Source organism: Marmota monax, unplaced genomic scaffold (genome assembly GCF_021218885.2).
Source record: "Marmota monax isolate L192 unplaced genomic scaffold, Marmota_monax_Labrador192_F-V1.1 WCK01_AAM20220418_F8-fsc00036, whole genome shotgun sequence".
Classification (NCBI taxonomy): Eukaryota; Metazoa; Chordata; class Mammalia; order Rodentia; family Sciuridae; genus Marmota; species Marmota monax.
The window spans coordinates 10,148,477-10,173,911 of record NW_026694491.1 but is presented as its reverse complement, the minus strand read 5'-3'; the positions used below and the strand labels follow the sequence as shown (position 1 = coordinate 10,173,911).

Below are 25,435 nucleotides of genomic sequence, written 5' to 3'. Positions count from 1 at the left end.
GTCATAGTACCAGACAATGCATAGGCAGAATTTGCACCTAAGTTTTTTTTGGTTTCAAGGATTATGCAGGGAGCTACTGAGCTACACAACAAATACCAGGCCACGGTAATGCCCACTCAGTCCAAATATCACACAACTAGATGTTTTACTCAGGCTCATCAAGTCTGCTCATCCTAGTTTTAACTGCTTTGGGGTCTAAATGAACTGAAGAGCCATGTTTTAAAAACACTTGAAAAAATGAAAATGTTCTTTTATGTAACACTTGGTTGAGCTCCTCCTGTGAAACAGGCACTATGCTGGGTGGAGGTGGTAATCTAAAGGTGACTGTGCCTGCCTTTTGAGTTTAAGTTAGAGTAGAAGAGGAAGAACTGGAGCTGTATTGCAATCTATGCTGTAGCAGAGATGTGCAAAGAAAACCACGGAAGCATGGAGGGAAAAGCACGCAGTGACACACTAGGTACCTTTTAAGGGGAAAAGAGGGGTTTTCCAGGCAGAGAAGAAATAGGTTGGGTGACAGAACAATATGCTCACTGTGAGCGGAGGTGGGCAGAGGGATGACATGTTTTATCCCAATAATGATGAAAAGTTCAGCAGAGCCAAGAGTAGGATGCACCATGATGGGACAGGAGGTAAAGAATGTTCAGAAAGAGGCATGCAGTGAGAAAGAGCCTCTGAAAGGTATGTCCTCATGAGGACAGAAGGTGACAGCCTGAGAACATTATGCAAAAGACCCTAATATCTAAAGGATCATGAGTAATGACAAGCAGTGGAGAGGGGTGAAGACAGCAGGAGAGGGGTATGTCTGCCCCACAAGGAGAACTCTCTCTGCAGCTCTTGGACATTGATGCTATGGAAGAATGCAGGCCCAACATTTGTAGATCTTTTGATTTGCCAAGACAAGTCAGAGATCTAAATCCCCAATTTTTAAATATCAGGAGTTAACTCAAAAATAAAAATTTTAAAAATCACTGACTCCAGCAAAACAACTTAGCAGCTGGATTTGAGTTCTTCCCACAGACAAGAGCCTGGTCGTGTTTCTGAAGGCAACCAGTAACTCATTTATCATTAAATTCCAAATCCTTGGTAAAATCTAGAGATACCATCATGTAAATAATCTTGTATAATTAGGAAGGTAAAACATAAATTTACCTTCTTTACTGTGTAGTTTTTAAGTGTACTGTAAACAATAATTATTGAGCAAATAAAAGTCTTTCCTCAGATTATGTTTCACCAAGTTCACTAATTGAACTTCTTATTTTCTTTTGTATCATTTTAAAAAACAATGTTCTAGAGTAACATAATAAATAATCCATTTGTAAATGAGATGCAAACTAAATTTTGGTGTGTTAAAATTATTAGTTGGCATGCCACTCAACTAAGGCAGCTCTAGCACCCTGAGAGTCTCTGATAAACAACTGAGAGGGGAACCCCAACTCTGAGTAGAGGATCATGCAGGGAAACCCAACTTAAGCTTAATTAATCAAACTACCCTCTAACTGCTAACCAGGCACTTCACAATTACTATTCCACTTTAATCAAATATTTTCCATTTGTTTCCTCATTTATCTTATAAGTGTCCCCTTGTGCTCCTTGGTGAAGCCCAGACAACTTGTAGTTTGACAATACCTCATTCTTGAATTGCTGTCTGCTCGAAAGAAATAGTAAATGCTTAAGGTAAAAGATGTGTTAATTACCCTGATTTAACATCATACAATGTATATTCATATTGAATTATCACTGAACCCCATAAAATATGTACAATTACATGTTAATTTAAAAATTACATGTTAATTTAAAAACAGTCACACCTTTCAGAGGCTCTTTCCCACTGCATGTCTCTTTCTGAACATTTTTTAATGTGCCTGGTTTATCTTTTAACAGACTAATGAGAAGTTATCTTTTTAAAAAGGCCTGTGAAACCTTTAACATCTACTTTGCAACCTAAGTCCAAGAGAAATATTTATGTGCATGAAAAACAAATCCTATCTGCAGTAGCTAGGAAGACAGGCTTTGAGAAACTCTACTGGATTGGGTTATATTCTGTTGGTGTGTGTGGAGGGTTATCACTTCTTTTTTTTTTTTTTTTTTCTGAGATGTCCTTTATTCTTATTTCACAGATGAGGAAATCAGGCTGGCTCTTCTGACAAGTGAAAGCACCAGGGTCTGACTAAGCAGTCATTGACCGAGAGCAGCCATCTTCTGGCTGGGAAAGGGGTTGGGTGGGATGCCCTGGGCAGCAGTCTCGGGGAGAATGAGTGAGACAGTGTAGAGACAGGAGGCATGGCAGAGAATTACACACAGGGATGGAACATCCTGTCCCTGCTGCCTAAGTGCCACTAGCCCTGCTTCATAATATACCTGCCATCACCCAGCTAGCAGACGGGTTATCACTTCTTACAGGGGAGTCGGGGAGGGCACCTCTGAAAAGGCAGAGAGCAGTGTTGACAATGTCAGGTAGAGGGCAATAAGGAGGTCCCTATGACCAGAGGGCAATGAGTGAGAGTGACCTGCAGGGAAGATCTAAGAGCAGGGCAGGGGTAGGGAGACAGATGATGTGTAGACAGATGAGATTGGAGCCATTTACTCCAAGTGAGGTGGGACGTCCTGAACCATGGTTCTGTGATGGGGAGCCATAGAACCATAGGCTTTGACCCAGGCTTTTCAAGAACCACTCTGGCCTGCCGTGCAAGGGTGGCAGAGGGAGACCAGCTAGGAGGCACCTGTGGTCAGCCAGGCAAGAGATGATGATGGCTTGGACCATGGTGGGAAGAGGGAATGGTGAGAAGTGGTTGCGCATTTCATAGCTTCTGAGAAGATTCGAAGGAATGAACTGTGGGTTTTGAGAGTGGGGTGTTCAAGGATGTCTCCAGGTCTTCAGCTTGAGCAACTGGAAAGAAGCTTGCCTTTGTTTTTTTTGAGATGGGGAAGACTAGGACAGGAAGTGCTGCTGATGCTGGTGGCTGAGGCAGCAGAATTAATTTTGGACATATTTAGAGATGTATATTAGGCTTCTAAGTAGAGACATTAACCAGACAGTTGGATATTCAAGTTAGGAAAGAACATCTGGGGTGTGACGAAGATCAAGGAGAATCCTCAAAAGCTAGGAGAAAGGGGTATGGGGGGCGGTATACAATGACCCTCTTGAAAAAGTTTCAGATATTTTCATTTGCATCATGATTATAAAGTTCTGTGATGACTGTAAAAGTATGTGGTAAGAAGTGGCTAAAGATTCTTTAAATAATGAATAATCCTGTGATTCCTACAGTGTGGACCTCGGCCCAAGAGCAGCAGTACCACAGATGAGCTTGTTAGAGATGTGAGTGGAGGAGCCTCCGACCTGGAAGGTCATAAACTCAAGGTAAGGCCCAGGAAATGGTGTGGACAAGCTCTCCCACAGATTATTATGTTCACTGAAACCTGAGTGGGCTATATGATCAGCAAACTAGTTACTTCTGGGTTTTAAATATTAAGAAAAAAAAATGAATTATTTTTTTTTTTAGAAAAAACATCTTTATTATTTGAAGCATAAAAAAGAGTAAACAAAAATTGTATGACATTTCATTCCTTAGTCTTCTCAATAAAGTTATAAAAATACAATGTCACTTGGTCTTTGTAAGCTCTTGAGAATGTCTAGAGGATCAAAAGGCACAACACACAATGAGATGGTAAAAAATAAAACCTGCTCATAGGTACGATTGAGGAAAGCTTCTAAAAATAGGCTCGCACATAAATAGGGCTTTATTTTTTCTTCCTTCCCAAAACCCAGATAGCATCTCCCCCATCTTACAGATCTTACATATGTGATCTGCCTTCTCCCACCTTAGCTCTTAATGCAGGTTAACAGAAAAGCCAGCTACAACCGATTTGCCTGCTTTTTTTTCATTTTAATTTCCATTTTGTTTAAGATAAAACAGGATTCTTAAATGGTACTCAAGATCTTTTAGAATGCCTGGCTCATTTTCATTTTATTTCAAATCACAATTCATTAAAAAATAGATGATGATGCAAATTTTTTTATATAAAAAAGGACTTATTATTCACTTGCTATATGTGTCTATATTTTTAAATACAGCTGTTGCATCTTTGGCTTTTAGTATGTTGAAATCACACTAACATGATCTTTGTGAATCGTGACCATAGGTTCAGTACAATCCAAACCATTCATTGCATTTACCTGTGATAGGTGCTTTAACTCTTCATTTTCCTTAGGTTGGCCAAATGAAATACAATGTCCATCATACATCAAATAAAAACCCACTACTGTCTATGTCATATATGTGCTATTGCTAACAAAAATAAGTGTATTCTTGCTGTGGAAATTCTGTGGCCTGGGAATTTTTATTAGATCATCTTTTCAAGACATTGAGGATTCTTCTTTTTAACTGAAAGAAATGCAAGTCAGATCAATAATTCATTCTCTCCATTTAGGACGCTGTTTTAGAGGCAAGTGAATCATTTCACCTCAAGAATGTTCACTAAAGAAATACATTCATTACTTTAAGGAGTTGCCTGAACATGGTCAATCTGAAATGATTTAGCAATGAAATTCAGAGATTTGGTTATTTTCCTGGCAGGATTTGTACTATAAATGAAAACTGACATTTAAAATAGCATGTGGGAAAATACAGAGTCACTTGGATGCTTCCACTTTATTACTGCAATCATAACTAGTAGTGATTTAAATTAGTCCTTGACATTGATTTGTGTGTTTAAATTAGTCCTTAAATATGCCTTTTTGCCTTTTGTTCTGTTGCTCACCCTTTGAAGAATGCCATGATAATCAGTGCATGGTGTGTTGTGCCGAGCACCCTGCACGGCCTTCCTGAGGACGCGTCCGCTGATTGTGCCTTGCTCACACATTCCTATTCAGCTTTTCTGTTGGACGACACTGATAAGCTTGTGTTGATTTTCAAGGCAGTCCTTCAGCTTATCCTCTGTCAAAGTCAGTCGCTGCTCCAAAATGGAAACTGTCTACAAAAGGGAGGACAGAATAATCAATGCCCAACGGTAACCTGGAGATAGGAGGACGGTGATGACCTCTGCACAGGAGATCCTTTTCTAAAGCCTCAAAGCCAGGGAGGAGGCCCCATGCAGCATTCCAAGTAGAGTCACGGGCTACATGGTAGCATGGGGAATGGTGGGGGTGACACATGCCTGGTCCAAGTAGGTGCTTTTCAAACATCATTTCGCATCATTCTGTCATGATCCAATCCATGATGCATCATACTCATCACACCCCAGAGAGATGGACAACTGGAAGACTTTGAAAGTACCATGATTGCCATCAGTCTCTCACACAGTACAACAGAAGCTCACAGCGTGGCTGGAAGCATTGAGTAAAGACACATGTGTGCAGTGGGTAGGCAAGTGCTGGGCATGCAGGACCTGGGCCTTGGCTATCCCTCCTCCTTTGGGGAATGATGCATATGTTCCATTTAGAACAGACATACATGTGTAGGTTACACTTAGGACATCTAATTTCTCTGTGATATTGACTATTTTCAATCTTTTTTTTATATTAAAAAAACTTCCTTAGAAGTTAAAATAGACTATTCAGGAAACCACATAAAACACATGTGTCACTAAATGAATGCATATTAAATAATGCCCTCATAGCTATTACTCAATAACTAGAACTTTGCCAGCTACCCCAGAGTGCCTTCCGTGAACCTCTTACAATCACCACCCCTCCCTCCCTCTGTAACAGCCACTACCCTTGACCTTCATAATCACTGTTATGCATTTCCTTATGGTTTTATTTCCCTGATACACACTTCTAGACAGTGTAATTTCTCCTTTTCAAGATCTGATACATGACTTTCAATCGGCAGGTACCCACTTTCTCCCTTTCTTTTCTTGACAGTTTGTCTGCTGACAAGCTCGTACACTCTAACGTGTGAAGTTTCCACCAAGTCTGGATTTTAGAGATTGTGTGTTCAGCCTGTTCTTCCATCCTCTGTATATTCTAAAAATCGGCAGCTGGATCCTAAGGCTTGATCAGGGTAGATTTCTTGCTAAGACTTCGTGTGGTAGTTTATTCTTTTTTTAGAGGACATGTTAAAAATGTTTGGTTGTTTCCCTTTCAATTATGCTATAGTAACAATTCAATGCCTAGATCTATTAATTTGTGGGGAATGTAAATGGTAATACTGTAATTCTATCACTTAAAAAGTTTATTAGCCTCGGCAAATTAGTGAGCCCTATCTCAAAATAAAAAATATAAAAGTTCTGAGGATGTAGCTCAGAGGTAGAATGCCACCGGGCTCAATCCCTAATGTGGCAAGAAAAAAACATTTATAAATAATTTATAATAAGAGTCAGTTTCATCATCTGCTAATTGGTTACCCAGTCGTAGAGCTCACATAGGAAAAGCAGGAAAAATGCTTGGTTATTTTAGTCAACAAATTTCATGGAAAAAGTTGATTTCTAATCATACTTTGAAGGTTATCAGTATATCATTATTTAAACCTTTTGCTTTCATATTCCACAGAACAGGTGCAATTAACTAAAAATAATGATGCTGATAATACTTTCACCTATTTCTTGAGTGTGTACTATGTGCTAAACAATTTGCCAGATACTTTATGCATGCTATTGACATCTTTTAACATTGGTAAACTCTATCTGCTATATAACCTATAATTTCATTTTTATTTATTTCTAATTATAGTTCAGTTATAAACACCCTGAACCTTAGGTGGTGTTAAGTCACCTGTAATTAAAGTGAATCAAAGCTTATTTGTTTGTTTGTTTGCTTATTTATTTTGTAGTGCTGGGAAACTCAGGTCCTTGCACATGCTAAGCAAATGCTCTACTGTTGAGCTATATCCCCAGCCCTAAAGGATATTTATTTTACTTGCTACTTGCCCACAAATTCACTGTTGCCCTTTTGCAAATGTGCCATCTACTTTTAATTTCTTTCATATGTAGAAGGAATAAAGCCCTTCAAAATTAAAAATCATAGAGAAATTTAATAATGCTTAAAATGATTCATTTTACTTTGAATCAAGTAAAAGGAGAAATGGGTCATGAAATGAGAATGGGAAGATTCATTTTGGAGAGATCCTAATGCTCATCTGACACTGATGATAGTTTAGATAGGGAAGTCATGGTAATGTGGGAAACAAACCAATTATAACTAAATTTGCAACAAAGCTGAGAGGGCAATGGCTTTTGAAAGGAAAGAAATGTCTGATAAATACAGAGAAAGTCACCTCTTTCCTAATATTATGAAATGAAAATGGGTGATTTTAATATGATTTTTTTGAAACTTCAAAATGGATAGTTTTGTCAGAATTTTTCTTTTTTTTTATTTATTTCTTACATACATGAAAATAGTGGAGTGCATTACATTCATAATATGATTTTCATTGAGCAAATCCTACAATGACTCCCAAGTTTTCACATGACTCTTTCCCAGAGTCTGTCAGGACTCTGAACCTACAGATATGCTTCTTAATTTCAAAGCCCCCGAGATGGTATACACAGGACTGAAATACTCATTTAATTAGTGGTTCTACACATTGGCTGTAAGAGAGGATCATATCGGGTGCTTATATGACTGATGCCAGGGTCCCATTCCAGTCTGGAAGTAAGACCTATGATAGCAGCCCCAGTAACAGAATGCTTGGCCAGATTTGAGAATAGACTCAGGTAATTTCTATGAAAGAGTTATTTCAACTTGAAATACTTATTCTGAACATCTCTCTAATTGACATTTCTCTAGTTCATACTTTAGTCTCTCTTATAACTTGGGACAGTGTCCACTCTGACAAATATTGCAACAGATATTGTACATATCAAGGAGGAACAACAGAAGCCTTCTCCAAAAGAAACATGGTATTAGCAGAGCTGTAGGAAACCTCTGGTATATCCATTAGGTTCTCCTTATATCACATCTATGGTTCTTGATAAAGGGTTGAAAGACTTTGGTAACATCATTTAAGGCCCTCTGTATTCCTTTTCTGTAAAGATGAATTAGCCTGAAAATACTGGTTAAGATTCCAAAATGGGAATGCAAAGCTAACACCCTGGAAAGAAAAACTGTATTCAAATAAGTAGCTTTGGAATGAGAGACTGCCCCATAGGACAGACAGAATGTTTTCAGAGTGAAAAACTGTAAACTGGCAATATTTCATATTAACCATAAATGTTTGTTCCAATTCATTTTTCTTATGGCCCTAAATATTTCTTTATGAGTGGCTCAACGTGAACATACTGCATCACAAATTCTAAGGGCAAAAGATTACTGCCTAAAACCAAACACACTCATAGGCTCATAGCCGGAAGTACTGTTATTGTTCTTAATAACACACACTGCTTTTCTGGCTTAGTATGTTTATGTATACATGTGTATGTGTTTGCATACACACGTGCATTCATGCACATGATCTCTGAGCTTCTCCACATGATCTTACTTGTTACATGATTGCTACCTTGGGTATGCTTGTTAGTAAAAATTTCCTCATGTTCCATTTTTCTTTTTTTTTTTGCGGAAGGCGGGTAGCAGACATTGAACTCGGGGGCACTCAACCACTGAGCCACATCCTCAGCCCTCTTTTGTATTTTATTTAGAGACAGGATATCCCTGAGTTGCTTAGCATCTTGATATTATTGAGGCTGGCTTTAAACTCGTGATCCTCCTGCCTCAGCCTCCAGAGCTGCTATTCCATTGGTTTTGCAATCTGCTCTGACCAGGATTGCTTGGTGTATCTTACCTCTGAGGCAAAGCATGCCAACCCACCTGTGTCAAGACATTGAGCTGTTCCATGATGTGTTCTAAAGCGTCTGTCACAGCAAGCGGTATGCTTCTTTGGCTCTCGGAGGGAAAGTCACTAAATTCTCCTGTTTTATTTTTCATGGCTATTGCTGAACAGTCTGCTGACATTAAGGAAGGATTCAAGAAATATCCACAGATATCTTCACCCTTGTCTGGCAGATTTCGACCACTATTTTCTGTTATCTTTAATGTCATAGAAAAGATAGGAAGAGTTATGTTTTCCAAACTTTAAAATGATATCTGTATACAAAAGTTTTAAATATTCTTCCTCTAAAATTTCCAAACTTAGGTTTAATAATTTATCCTCAAATATAATAAATTAAAGAAACTACAACAAGGATACAATGCTAACAGTGAACAGAAATATCACATCTTTCCTTGTCATTGAAAGACACCGTACATATGTCTGTCTGAAAGATCAAGTGTTATGCCATTAAAAAAAAAAAAAAAAAACTGCTGCAAACTTGGAATGCAGCTCAGTAGTAAAGTGCTTGCCAGCATGAGTCCCTCGGTTCAGTCTCCAGTACCATAGTGGGAGAAAAAAAGATTGGTGGATGCTGTTTAATTCTTAATTTAAAAACATTCAGCTGGGCGCTGTGGTAAATGCCTATAACCCCAGATACTCAGGAGGCTGAGGCAGGAGGATTGCAAGTTTGAAGCCAGCCTAGGCAATTTAGTAAGACCCTGCCTAAAAATAAAAAACAAAAAGGGCTGAGAATATAGCTCACTGGTAGAGTGCCCCTGGGTTCAATTAATTGATCATAAATGAATGGGTTTATTTCTGGATTCAATCCCTGTGAAATACATAAGATTAAAAATACAAATAAGTAAAAACAAACCATTCACATCTAGGAAAAAAACAAAGAAAGTAAGTAAGCAAGCACTGGTAAAGATTTGGAGAAGTTGAAGTTGAAACTCTCATTCATTGCTGGTAGAATGTTAAACGCTGAAGTTGCTGTGGAAAATAGTTTGGCAGTTCCTTAAAAAATTATTCACAGAATTACCAAAGGATCCAGCAATTTCATTTCTAAGCATATACCCCAAAGAACTGAGAACAGAGACTCAAATGGACACTGTACTCCTTTATGCACAGCAGCCTTACTCACACTAACCCCCAGGTAAAAACAACCCACATTATCCATCAACAGATAAATGTATAAGGAAATGTAACTTAGAACATTATTCTGCCACAGAAAAATGAATGGAATTCTGATATACACTACAACATGGATAAACATTGACAACATTATGCTAAGAGGAATAAGCCAGACACAAAGGACAGACATTGTATAATTCCACTTATGAGGTATCTGAAATGGGTAGATTGATAAGAAATGGAGAATAGGGTGTAGGTTACTAGGAGCTGGGGAAAGGATACTGAAAATTATTGCTTCATTGTACATAATTTCTGTTTGGAATGATAAAAGGTTCTGGAACCAGCGATGATGGTTACACAACATTGTGAAGTTATGAATGTGTTTACTGCCAGTGAATTGTACACTTTAAAAAAATGGTAACTTGGGGCTGGGGATGTGGCTCAAGCGGTAGCGTGCTTGCCTGGCATGCGTGCGGCCCAGGTTCGATCCTCAGCACCACATACAAAACAAAGATGTTGTATCCGCCGATAACTAAAAAATAAATATTAAAATTCTCTCTCTCTCTCTCTTAAAAAAAAATGGTAACTTTCATGTCATGTATATATTACTCAATAAAATAAAAAACAGCAAAAAAATTTTTTCAACCATATGGCAATGAACAATCTGAACATAAAATTACAAAAATAATTCCATCTATAATACTGGCAAAAAGTAAAATACTTAGGAATAAATTTAGTAAAAGAAGTGTAAGACTTGTACACTTAAAATTGCAAACCATCAGGGGGGATAGTAGAGGATAGGAAAGGCAGCAGAATAAAACAGACACTAGTATGTCAGTATGTAAAAACGTGGATGTGTAACCGATGTGATTCTGCAATCTGTATACGGGGAAAAATGGGAGTTCATAACCCACTTGAATCAAATGTATGAAATATGATATGTCAAGAGCTATGTAATGTTTTGAACAACTAATAATAAAAAAATTGCAAACCATTGCTTAAAGAAATTAAAGCTCCAATTAAATGGAAAGACATTTTATACCCTAAGTTCATTGATCAAAACATAAAAATTAAGCTAATTCTAAAATCCATATGGAAATGCAAAGAATGACCAGCAAAAATAACACTGAAGAAAAAAGGTGTATGACTTATAATTACAAATTGCAAAACTTACTACAAAATTATAGTAATTAAGACAATGTGGAGCTGGGGATGTAGCTCTGTATAGAGAACTTGCCTAGAATGTGTGAGGTCTTGGATTTCATCCTTGGCACTGGCTAAATAAATAAATAACAGCATGACACTGATATAAAGGAAGACATATAGATCAACAGAACAAAATCCAGAGTCCAGAAATAAGCCCATTAGTTTATGTTCAACTGATTTTTAACAAGGTTGCCAAAACAGTTTAATGGGGGAAAGAATAGCCTTTTCAACAAACAGTGCAGGAAAACCGGATATTCACCTTCAAAAAAGTGAATTTAGTTCCTACCTCAGATCATATACTAAACTAACTTAAAATAGGCCATAAGCTTAAACAAAGGAGGGAAAACTATAAAACTTTTGGAAGAAAACATAAGAGGTGATTTTCCTGACGTTAGACTAGACAAGGGCTTCTTATTTACAATACCAAAGCACAAATGATAAAAGAAAAAAATAATTGGACTTTATCAAAATTTAAAAAATTCATGTGATTAAAAACCTACCATTAAGATTTTAAAAAACCCCACAGAATGAAAGAAAGTATTTACATATCATATATTTGATAAAGGACTCCCATGCAGACATATAAAGAACTCTTAAAACTCAATGAAAAAGCATATAACCTAATTTAAAATGGGCAAAAGATGAGAATAGACATTTCTCCAAAGAAGATTTATAAATGACCAATAAACACCTAAGAATATGACCAATATCATTAGCCATAATGGAAATGCAAATCAAAACTACAATGAGGGCTGGGGATATAGCTCAGTTGGTAGAGTGCTTGCCTCACATGCACAAAGTCCTGCACCACACACACACACACACACACACACACACACACACACACACACTACAATGAGATACCATTTCATGACTAATAGGATGACTAAAATTAAAAAGGCAATAACACGTGTTAGTTAGAATGTAGAGAAATTGGACCCTTCATACATTGCTGGGGGGACTTAGGGAAGCAGTGGAAAAAAGTTCTTCAAAATGTTAAAACACATAATTACCATATTATCTAGCAATTCCACTCTTAGGTATACATCCAAGAACAGTAAAAACATACATCCACACAAAACTTGTATATGCATGTATAGCAGCATTGTTCATAATATCTAAGAAAATGTAAACAACCCCCATGCTCCAAATGCCATGATAATGAATACACAATTAAGATCCTTAGTATGGATTATTATTTGCCCACAAAAAGAAATGAAGTACTAATACATGTTATAGCAGGATTAATCTTGAAAACAAAAAGCCACATTTAGTAGAATTCCATTTATGTAAAATTTCAAAATAGACAAATATATGTAGACAGACTAAGATTAGTGGTGGCCAGGGGCTGATGGGGAGAGAGAATGGGGAGAGCTTGGTAATGGGTATGGAGGTGATGAAAATGTTCTAAAATTCTCTTTGGGGGTGACAAAATAGTCTAAAATTAGATAGTGGTGAAGGGAGCACAACTTTGTGAATATACCAAAAACCATTGATTTGTAAACTTTAAAAGGGTGAATTTTATAGCATACAAGTTATCTCATTAAAGCCATTAAAAAAATCCAAATATATAACACACTGAATTTTCAAAAATATATTTTATGTGTCTGGCTATCCTTTGGGATATGGGGTTCCCAAAAGAGGTTCTTTCAGACATGCAGAATACTTCTAATGACAGTGATTGACATCTGAAGCTCACTGTATGCTCTGCATTGTTGTAAATGCTTTGCACATATTAGCTGATCTGGTCCTTCCCAGTAATCCTGCCAGGTAAGTTGGCCTTCTCTACCTTCCTAGCAAAGCTGAGTTCCTTTGGACCTCCAGATTACTATTCCCATTTTACAAATTAGGAAACAGATACTGAGGATAACTAGCTTGTCCAAGGCTTCACAGGTACAAACCTTGGATGAAACATAACCAATTACAAATCTAAGAGATGCTAAAGTACATTATACACTGGGACTTTGGGAACAAAGCCACTGTTTCCCATGATCCTCCCTACCACTTTTTAGGAAGATGATAACCTTCAAACTTCCCTTTGTCATAGTCTTATAATTTACCATTTGTTTAAAATGATGAAAAATTAAAAATCTACTATTCTATTATTATTATTACTACATTAGGGATTGAACCCAGGGCCCTGTGCATGCATAACAAGTACTCTACCACTGAGCTACACCCTTGGCCCCAAACCATTATTCTTCATTCCAATTTTTTAAAAAATATGTATAAAACACATTTTTGTACTCCCAGTTGGCTAAGAGTATCTCTTCAGGGTCTTCCTCACTTGTTCACTCAACAAATATTTCTCTGCCAGGCACGATTATAGTGGGAGGAGCCCACAGTGGATAACATTATGCAAGACCCCGTTTCCTGAAGCTTATACTCTAGAGCCATCAGTTACTTGGGAACTTGTTTAATTTTCTTCCACAGAGATTTATGAACTTCTATATTTTATTTTAATTAATTAATTACTTTTTGGTACTGGGGATTAAATCCCAGGGATACTTTACCACTGAGCTATATCCCCAGTTGTTTTTATTTTTTATTTTGAGAAAGGGTTTCACTAAGTTGCTTTAGGTCTTTGGTAAATTGCTGAGGCTGGTTGGGCTCGAACTTGTGATCCTCCTTCCTTAGCTTCTCAAGTTGCTGGGATTACAAACCTGAGCCACCAAGCCCCGTTACATTTGTCTTGAAAAACTATTTTAGTCTTGAATGAGCTGTGCTCTATTCTCCTAAGTTGTCCATCGCTGGGATATGCTTGACAATTTTTTGTTAGACTATTAATCTAAAATACCTGAGAGAGAATGACTTTTAGGGTATGAATTAAAGGGTTATGCAAGAATAAGCTACTGTAGAGGACGTTTAATGCTATTCATTATCTGTACTCACAAGCATCTATGACCTACCATCTATTCATACCCTGAGCAGTGGATCTGGGAAGAGACATACAGCCCTTATGTTTATGTACATGGGCCCCCAGCCCCTGGGCTGGCAGCAAAGACTGGGATGAAAGCAATAGCAATGTAAAGGTAAGTATAGAAACACAAAGGACTCACTAGGAATTCCTCTCTCATGATCATAGCCTGCATTCCTGATCCTGGAAAAGCACCTCATTCACTGGGGACAATATATGGTTGCCCATGCACACACGTTCTCACCCCAGAGTAAATAATTTCTGCTGAAAGAACAAACTTTTCTTTCTTCCTTGCTTCTGCTCTGTCTACAATGAACATCTCTGCTACCCTAGCGTGGCTGAGCCCTTTGTAGCCTCCATATTTCAGCATAACTGTCACATTTTCAGAAAAGTCATCTTGTCTACTCTAATAAAGCTGGACTTTCTGTTTGCTAGCTGGGCATCCTGATGATTTCCTCAGTAACCGATCGATCAGAATTTACATTTATATATCTGTTCTTTGTTTACTGTCTTTTATAGTAGGATGTACCATGTCTACTACTCTCACCACTATATCCCTTGGAGCTAGTATCATGTCTAGTACTTAAAAGAAACTTGAAAGTCTTTTACATGCAGGTTTTTATCACTGTTCTCACAGATGAAAACCAAATTCTCTATAACCAAAGAGTTTTATTTACTTTTTAACACATATCACAATATACCTAAGTACATACATGCATGGCCACAAATATCATGGGTCATACTGAAATCACAGCTCCAGCCCTTCGTGGGAAAAGGACTCAACCTAATTAACAAATCAATCTTTAATCTCTGGTGGTTTGTAGTCAAGGTGGTTAGTGAAGAAAGGGCAAAATGAAAATGGGGGCAAATGACTTAAGACCATAGACTGTCTAAACGATTAAAGAGTTCTAACAGCCTAAACAATAAACTTCTTGTTTGGGATCAGCCAGCAAATACATTGCTATCAAATGACTTATGGAGATGAACAAAAGATAGAGAACGGTAAAGACTGAGAAAACCAGTTCCAGATCTCCAACTGACAGTATCAGTCAGCCGACATATTTGCCTTTCTGTCTCTCAAAGGTACTGAGACCTGCATGTAAGCAGATTCTTTCCCACCAACTAACCCTGCCTTTGCATTGTTTGTACAGGGGAAGAGTGAGAGGCATGACTTGGGGAAGTTTCACTATTCTAATAAAATTATGCCACTATATCACTATACTATAGTGATATCACTACACTCATAAAAAAGTTACTGGTGTTTAACACTTTGGGCTGACAGAATTCCAGCAAATGAGTCGGTCCTATTTTAAAGTTGCTAGTATTCATTTTTTTTCTTCTTTTTGAGTACACGTTCACTGAGCACCTACTTCACAGGGAGCACCTACCAGTTGTACTTGTGAGTGTGGTATCTTGCCTGCCCTCAAAGGATTCTATACTGTGGGAGAGAACCAAGATAGAGCAGAGCTAGATTCCCTCCCAGCACCTGCCACATCTCTGTCACTGCTGAGCAAGCAAAACAGACAATTGATGACTGGGATGCAGTGAAGATTTGCAGTCCAAACTATTATTACTTATGTAATTAGCAAAAGAACATTCAACATATTGTGGTACTCAATTATTTCTCTGTATTCTCAAAATTCACCCATTATATATTTATTCCTTTTTCTCCTCTCTTCCTTCTAATCTTCCCATCCACCCACTGTCTGGACCGGTAAGTCAGAATTAATCACTGGTGCCACTTCACTTTGTTCATGCCATGAGTAGAACGTTTGTCACTTCTTGCTGTATTTGTGTCTACATGTTGGTAGTTCCTAGCAGATTGTGAACCCCTTTTGAGGGACAGAGTCATAACTTTATCATCTTTGTTCTCAAGTGTCTAGCATAGTATATGAGACAGTTCAGTTCACAGCATTTGTTGAACTGAATTCAATTGACTGTCCTGTATGAGCTGAGCCATCCACATACAAAAAAAAATATTAATAACATAGTATTTGGAGAGAAGTATAAACCCAAGGTAAAGCCAATGCTACTCTCTGCTAGTAATTCCTATCCTTAATGGCTTGGAGCACAATGACAGAGCAATGCATGCATCTATAACCTAACTACAGATCACTTTGTGATTTTTGACTGCTAACAGCATATTTGATGGCTTCTGGTGGAATAACACAATGATTTTTCCAACAAATGTGAAGGCAAAAGAAAGCATTTCACTTGTAAAGACAACCAGTGACTTGAACTTCAGATATATCTTTAATAAACGAATTAGAATATATCAGTTTTGTTTACAATCAACATTTCTAGATTTGCTTTCATTCTGTAAGTAGAGAACAAAACAGACAAAAGGCGGACGAGTCTATCTAAGAGTGGTTTTGACCCTTCTACTCAAAGTGAGTTTCTCATCATGGATGATTCTAATAGCCTAGGGATAGTCACTTGTCAGGGATATTGTGAGAAAAACACAAACATCAGATCAGGAAATTCAACTGAATGTCTTTTTGAGTCTACACCTAAGGAGCTGATTTTGCTTTCATTAGAACTTTACATAAAATCATATTATAGTAGAACCTTTTGGTATTTTCTTTTAATCAACATTGTTAGATTTGTCCCACGGTGATGCATAGGATTCTAGTTTACTTACTTATATTGCCAAAATAGTATTCTTCTGAATATTCCACAAACTATCCCTTCTACTGTTAATTAACAATGACTGCTATAGTGAGCACTTTTGTAAATGTCTTGGTATGAGACTTCTTGCTAGTGTGGAATAGCTAAATTATAGTTTTTATAAGTATTGCTCAACAGCATTTGTTGAACTGAATTCAATTGACTGTCCTGCATGAGCTGAGCCATCCACATACAAAAAAATATTAATGACATAGTATTTGGAGAGAAGTATAAACCCAAGGTAACCTTCCACTAGCAGAAGTCACTTTTATCTACAAAGTCAGAAATAATTGAGTATTACACATTAAATTTTACAAAAATTATGGGCAGAAAACCCCACCTAATGGCTTGAATTTCATTGTGCATTTCTTAGATTACCAGTAACTTGAACATATTTTATGTGAATATTGGTAATTATTTTGTAAATTGCCTACTTAAATCTCCCACCCATGTTTCAATTGCTCTATTTCTCTCATTTCTAATTTGAGATTCTCTATATATTCTGGACACTGATACTTGTTCTTTATGTGTATGATACATTCCCTCCTCTGGGGTTTGTTTTCACTGTTATTTATGAGTTTTTAAAGTATAAGTTTTGTTTTTAATGTAGCCAAACTTATCAAACATTTCCTTTATGATTTGTGTAATTTGTATTTCTTTTAAAAGAAACCTTTGCATACCCAGAATTCACATTGTCTTTTTTTTTTTTTTTTTTTTTTTGAGACTTTAAAGAATTACTTTTCACATTTAAGGCTTTAACCTATCAGATATTGATTTTTTTTGTTTCTGGCTAAAAGTACCGCAAAGAATAGAATTTTAATTTATTATTATTTTTAAATGGATGATTGTCACAGCAACAATCAAGGAACAGTGCATTTGGTCCTTCTCTACGGATCTGCAGTCACCTTCCACACAGCAACTGTCCATACCTGTGTGGTTCTGTTACATGCCTTCAGTCATGGATTCTTACTTTCTCTTTGCAATATCATACCTGGAGCTTAAGGAGTCTTCAACCTTCAGAACTACCCTGGAGATATATATATATATATATATTTTGGTTGTTGTTCTTTACTTTGTCAAGTAAGTTATACAATTAACTTTTTAAGTTTTAAGTTTCATTAAACATATTACTGGGATGCTTATTGGTATTTTCTCAAATTTATAGACTTCTAAGAAGTAACAATTTTATGATGCCAAGCCTATCTATAAAAACAGCTCCAAAAACATTGACTACTTGATAAATTCCATGTTATCCTGACACTCTGGTATCTTCTCCATCTCAATTTCAATATATGTGCTGCAAAATCTAACATTCTATCACCAGCTTTTTATGCTAGAAAGTCAACCAAGTGAATAGTCAAAGAATGTCCTCCATGACTGTCAGGTTTTTTTTTTTTTTTTTTTTTTGGTACTAGGAATTGAACCTAGGAGCACTTTACCACTGAGGTACATTTCCAGCCCTTTTTATTTTGAGACAAAATCTCACTAAGTTGCCTAGGCTGACCTCGAACTTGAGATCCTCAGCCTCCTCAGCTGAGATTACAGGTTTGTCCCACCACACATGGCTCAAAATTTGTATTTCAAAAGGGTACTGTGTTGCTGCAAAGGCTTTTTAATTTTTTCCTTTCGTACCTGGGGATTGAACTCAGAGACACTTAAACACTGAGCCACATCCCAGTCCTTTTTATTTTGTGACAGGATCTCACTAAGTTGCTTAGGGCTTCACTAATTTGCTAGTGGCTGGCCTCAAACTTATGATTCTCCTGCTCAATCTCCTGAGTTGCTAGAATTACAGGCAGCAACACTGCACCCAGCTCTCATTGAAAAGGCTTTCTGACTGAAGAATGACTTCAGACCCCTGAACTTTTAGCCTCGTAAACAGAACCAACCGATCACTTAAGAGCTTGCCCAAGCCAGGCTACCCTATTAACCCAGAATTTTCCTACCTTGAGTAGAATGTGCAGGAGGTAGAGGTACTAAAGGACAATCACAGGAGGGAGGGGAAGTTCTTTCTCTCCACCATCCACCTGTCTTCATTTTTATGAGACATAAACTTACCACACAATCAGAAGAGTTACTTAGAATACATTTTTGAAAATTATTTTCCATGCTTGCTTATTCTTTAGTATTATTCCTTAGCCTTTCTTAAAGGTCCTATTTTCTGTTCCTCAAAACTCTTCAAGTTCAAAAGAAGAGAGCTGTGTGTTAAAGGTCATGATTTAATTTTTAAAAATTATTTGGAGAAAGCAAATCATGCTTTGCTTAAGACTTCAACTTCCTTCTTGTACTTATTTTAATACTACAAAGAGGCAGCTTTAAGGCATAAATTTATCCAGTTACTTAACAAAGATACATTCAAAAAGCTGGCAAGCTGTATAGATCATCCTTTAGAGGACAAACATAACATTTGTTTATTGTTCTGTTCATCATCATGCATAATGTGAACATTCTAGCAGGATTAATGATAACTGTGGTTATGGAGTAACAGTAAAGTGCATTCACAGCTTGGTATCGAGTCAGTCTTCTGTCTATTATTCATTAAGTCATTTAAAATCCAGAGAGCCAAAGCTTTCTATGTGGATTCATTATACACACTTTATATTATCTTAGTTGACTTCAATTTATATCTATAAAACAATGATGTCTTTCTTCATCTTTATAAAATAGATGAAATTTACCCCTCCTCCAAATCTCTATTACAATTCAATTTTGCTTGTTAAAGCAAATATTAATTCTTACTTGCATTTATGCTATGATTATCTGCATAGATAGCATGATTATCTGTATTATCTGTGACATTATATAATATGAAGGTTGTATAAATGGGACATCAAGTCACTCAGACTTTGCTTAAACCCTTTCTCTTTGATGTATTAAGAGTACGACCTGGGACCCATTACTTGACCTAAGCTTCAGTTTCCTTTTTGTAAAATGGAGATAATAATATTGGGTTACATTGCATGATTGTTGTCAGAAGGTAGGTAATGATTTAATCTACAATTGGCATTTCATTACCCATCATCATCATCGTCAGTATCATCACATCTTGTCCTCCTTCCCCTGCACTGAAAGTCAAAATACTCTGACCTGTTGAGAGTCATAACTTCAGACATGCTGATGACATGCTAAGTATCTACATAAGGCTTACACAGTGTAGTAAATAAAACTCTTGCTTTAAAGATGTTTCTATATCTATTAGGTTCCACATTTTAAAAATCTTTCATATATATATATGTATTTTTAAAAGGGGGGGGCAAATTATTATTATTACTTTGAAATTTGACTACAACCAATTTTGTTGGCATTAAAATTAGAGTCATTTTAAATTTGAATAATGACCTATGTACCAAAACTCAGAAATTAAGTTTGGCAAAAATGGGAATAATTTTCCAGTAATTATGGATCAGAAGGCAAAAATCAATTTTGGGAAACAGACAAAACCCATGTTTACAATGATTGTGCCACAGATTTAAACTTCAGTAGTGCATTAGTAAACTTCACATTTGGATCTTCACTTTGAGATTTGAGAGCTGTTCTTGGAAAAAAAAAAAAATCTCAGTATCTTGTGCAAATAAATCAGTCTTCCATGTGCCTTAGCACACACTTAAAATTTCTCTACTGTATATATAAAAAACACTTACCACATTGGCAGGTCAAAATACATTTTATTTATATATATATTCAGTTTCTTGAATTAAATACTAAGCTATTTAAAGGCAGATAGGAATTTAATTAAATAGAAGAACTATACTTAATAAATTCTGAGTCATAAATAGTATTCTAAGTATATGTTTAAAATGAAAACTGCTGTTAACAAACCCCAAACAACAACAACAACAACAAAAAACCCAGACATTTTTCAAATGTAATTTGAAAAAGAGTAAATGATTTCAATTTCCAGGCAGCTAACTAAAAAAAATGTTTATAACACTTTGGAAAAAGAAACTTAGCAGGCAAAATTCAAATATTTATATAGAAATTTTGGTTCCATCATCTTAATGAATGAAAAATGATTTTCTGATAATTGCAAAGAAAGTCAATCTAACATTGAGCAGTTAGATATATAAATTTTATCTCAAATGTTTAATCCTTTGATAAAGACTAAAGATCATATAACAGGACACAGTTGAAAAACTATGGCATAAAAGTCTCCAGAAAAAAACAGAATTCTTAAATGGCTTATGAGTAGAGTATCATCATATAACTGAAAATCAAATAATAACACTATGCTCCTTAATAGAGAGAAATTTTCCCTCCATACTTTATGTGTATGTTTGAAGGGGTGGGGGTACTGGATAATGAACACAGGGGCTCAAACATACTATGCAAGTACTCTCCTACTAAACTACATCCCTAGACCTTTACATTCTATTTTGAGACCATGTCTAAGTTGCTTAGGTTGGCCTTGAACTTGGGATTCTCCTGCCTCAAAAGCTTTTTGTATGTAAAAGGATGTGTTCTTTTCCTTTCTTATTTTGCTGGTGAAACCAAAGACAATAAAAATAATGACTTTGGCTATTTTTAAAAAAGACTATTTTCTTAACAATTACCATGGGGGAAAACAGCTCAGGGAAAAATGACATTTAAATACTAAATATAAACCTCAAAGAATACTTTTCACAGATGCCAGGAGTCAGAAAGAATTCGAACATGAAAGCTATAGAATTATGACAATTTATCTTCATGCTCAAACTCAGATGAGTAAGCAGGAAGTTTCAATGAGGAAGTCACGACACAACCAAAGCATGTTCATTATGCACAGCCGGTAAACATAAGGAATTTCTTTCTATTTCATATTTCAGTCCCACGATTTATCAAGTTATCAGTATTATTCAAATAAGCAGTCATCTAATGATCTTCCTGATAAATAAGATGAAAATAATGTTTATCATAATCATCTCATTTACTGTGGAGTTTAGGGGGTCATCATTTGGGACCCAATGGCCTGACTGATCATATAAAGATTCTTAACTCTCTAATGTCCAACTAGAAGCTCATATCCAAGCCTAGTCTTTTTCTCTGTCACTTTCTTTCTTTTTTTTTGGGTACCTGAAACTGAACTCAGAGGTGCTTAACCACTAAACCACATTCTTAGCCTTTTTAAAAATATATTTTATTTACAGACAGGGTTCTTGTTAAATTGCTGAGGTTGTCTTTGAACTTGTGATCCCCCTGCCTCAGCCTCCCAATCTGCTGGCATTATAGGTGTGTGCCACTATGCCCGGCTCACCTTGTCTCTTCTGTGTTAGCAAATTGTGCCATTATCTACTAGCAGCCCCAAATTTGGGGCATCTTCTAGACTCTTACTTCTCCTCCCATGTGTAATCAGAAAACAACTTATGAACTTTCTCTTCATTATCTCATTTCCTATGTTATTCTAGATCAGGCACTTACTACTTTGTATCTAGATTATTACCACAATATTCTAATTCTCTACTTCTCTGGTCTCCTTCCTTCAAACCCTTCTTTTTCACTAGAGTAATTGTTCAGAAATCCAAATTTCCTTGTCATGTTCCTGGTTTAAAATCCTTCTCAGGTTTTCCCAAAGTTCTTAAGGTGAATCCAAACACCTTCAAATGGCATTCAAGATATTCATGTTTCATCCTCATCTTCTCTCTCCTGTCTCATCTCTTGCTATTCATTAACTCCACTGAGTGCTGGGGCCAACAGGAAATGTCCACGGTTCTCTGCGTTCATTCCCCTCTCTTTGTCTTTGCACTTTCTGAATGCTTTCTGTTCCCCTTATTACAGGCAAATTCTTACAGAATCAGCTTTTGTACCAGACCAGTGAGGTCTGGGATGCTTTCTGTCCCTCACCCTATTCTCCAGGGCTCATGCATGTACCCCCAAACACATCACACCTTTTCCTTATTTAATTACTCCACTAATTAGTCTCATAGCAATTTAAGCACATATCACTATTACTGGATTTATGTATTCTAGCTGATTCCTTAGCTCACCCCTTCTCCCTTCAAAAGGTTACCTATAGGGCAGGGTTTTTAGCTCGGTGGTAGAGTGCTCATTTAGCAAGCATGAGGCACTGGATTTGATCCTCAGTACCACATAGAAATAAAATAAAGATATTGTGTTCACTTGAAAGTAAAAAGTAAAAAAAAAAAAAAATTTCTTTCTTCTTCTTTTTTTTTTTTTTTTAAGATTACCAATAGCTAATGCTGGGGACACTTGCCTATAAGCCCAGCTATTCCCAAGGCTGAAGAAGGAGGATCATAAGTTCACAGCAAGCTTGGACAACTTAAAGAGTCCCTGTCTCAAAACAAAATAAACAGCTGGGGATATAGCTCATAAGTAGAATGCTCCTGAGTTCAATCTCTAGTACTGTCCCAGAAACAAACAACCAAACAAAAAGTTACTAATAATCTTGGCTAAATTCAACAAGAGTTTTTCAATCCTTCTCTGGACTTTGAGTCATGTTGACTTTTACCATTCCTTCTCCCTTGGCTGCCATGACACCATGCTCTCTGGTTTCCCAGCTTCCTCCTATCCTTTCTCTCACTCCTTTGAAAACTTATCCTGTTTCATCATACTGTTTTATTTAAATTCCTCCAGGTCCAATCCTAAATATTTTTTAAAAATAATTTTATTAATATACATATTTTTAGATGACACATAGCAAATGCACACATTTGTGTAGCATTTCAATGCATGTGTACAATGTACAGTCAGATTGAGGTTAATTGTATCTATTTCATGAGACATATATCATTTATGTTGCAAAAACCTCTTTCTTACCCTGTACTCTCAATCTCATCTAAGCCTGGTGCTTTCATTACCACATACCTGCAGAATACTCTCACTTTTTTTTTTTTCAGTCTAGATCTTTCCCTTAAGCTCCAGATATGTGTGCATTGTGACATACCTGCTATGTATTCCTGGATATTTCAAAGACATATCAAACTCAACATGAGTCTGAAATTGAAACTCATGATGGGAAATTTTGGAAACCACCTACATTGATGTGAATGGCATATCATTGTCCAAGGTAGAAATTTAAGAATTATCCTTAATAATCCTCCTTTTCCTCCAACTCATTATAGATCTTATTATACCACTTATATATCTGTTAAATGAATTCCATTCTCTTGATCTCCACTAAAATAATCCTAATTCCAGTTATCTTCAGTTTTTGTCTGGACTACTGACTTTAATTTTGAACTGGTTTCCACTAGTCTATTTTGTTGCTGGGAAGATATTTTCAAGCTGAAAAGAACCAAATGGTTAAAAGGCCTGTATGCCTGGTCGCTACAAGCTTTTCCAGGCTGGCTCACTATAATGTCCTGTCCATCCCTGGGCCCAATTCCTAGACCATGCCAAGCAGTACAGTCTTTGCATGCCTGTCTTCTCTAATGAGAACTTTCTAATCCTCTTATTTCAACACTATGGAAGCTTGAGATTAGCACTTCTTCTAACTTTAATATACATGAATCACCTGGGGATCTTACAAAATGCAGGTATCTTGTGGTTGGGTCAGGTGTGGGACTTGAAAATCTACATTTTTTACTAAGTTTCCAAGTGGTGCTTTAGCAAACTGTCCACAGGTCACATTTGGAGTAGCAAGGTTTTAGATCTCAGCTTATCCCCTCTCACAGGGAACCTTTTTCTGAACCCACCTGATGCACTCTAGTGATTATTAGTCAGTCCTTCAATTTATATTCTCGATATACCAGATGAGCCTTCATGATGGCTTTTGCAAATTACATTAGCCCACTCACAGTCTCCCCACCCCCACTCTGACCTAGAGTCTGGCATGTTCGTTTTTCACAAGTGAGCAGTGTCCACTGAGCTGGCCCCTGACTTAGGCTGAGTCACTTTCCTTCATGATGCTGACACCCCAAAGTCCATGTCCTGAGCTTTGCTCCTACAGAAACCCAGCTCATCTCTTGGTAGCATTCTGAGTGTATTTCTAATTTTGCCAAGATACACTATTTGGGGTCGAAAGTGTAATGGGCAGAAGAGTAATTGATTCCCTATGTACAGTCTTTCCAGTCTAACCAGCTGGTTGGCCCCAATCTCCATGTAGCAGTCTATGAGTACTCTAGATTCTTTTGTGCTAGGTATATAAGAAACAGAGGAAATAAGCAAATGCCAGCTATTGTGGTCAAATACAAATCTCCTCCCCTGGGGTGGAAAACAGTTCAGGAAAGAATGGCGGCAAGAGGGGATATAAAAATTTTTAGTACATCCTTTTTTCCCCGTTTAAAAAAATGTTTAAATCCTTAAAAATTGCCATTTTCCTTACATTCAGGGAAAATTGACTAAAAATACAGTAAAAAAAATTACCTGAGTTAATGGTTGGACAGAATAGCAAGAGCCATTGTATGAAAGATATAATGGGTAGTAGTGGGGAGATAGAACGAAAGAGCAATTAAGCACAAAACGCACGACAGGCAGAAGCAATATTACTGTTGCCAAGAGAACCGCCTGGAAAGAGTGCTAAAGTAGAAACTAAAAATAAGCAAATATATTCACAAACATGGTCATAGGGATGTAAAACCTGTGACTGTCATTTCCTTTGACTAATAAATACATAAAAATAATCATAGCACTTAGCAGAGATAAACAGATCTTAACAATTAAATATTCATAATATAATATCTGTTCTCTAAATCAACAGTTTCAAATACACTTGTTATGAGTAACAGTTTATTTTAAAATTAAAACTTTTTCCCCTATTCTATGTGGTAAGCCTGTCCACATACTCAATTAAAAAATATTTTTAGAGACAATTATATGCTTAAATTTTCTTATGTCA

General features: G+C 36.6%; 1 protein-coding gene across 3 annotated transcripts in view; it reads right to left on the bottom strand.

The window, feature by feature from the left end:
• Positions 1-3,863: 3,863 nt before the first annotated feature.
• Poc1b (POC1 centriolar protein B) overlaps positions 3,864-25,435 on the bottom strand; it is an 85,457-nt gene continuing 63,885 nt past the window's right edge. For all 3 annotated transcript variants that reach the window (XM_046419245.1, XM_046419246.2, XM_046419244.2), the window contains exons 11-12: positions 8,744-8,962; positions 3,864-4,971 (exon numbers count right to left, since the gene is read on the bottom strand). In XM_046419245.1, the coding sequence (XP_046275201.1) occupies positions 4,867-4,971; positions 8,744-8,962 (324 nt within the window). In that variant the 3' untranslated portion in view covers positions 3,864-4,866. The remainder of the gene's footprint in view (positions 4,972-8,743; positions 8,963-25,435) is intronic.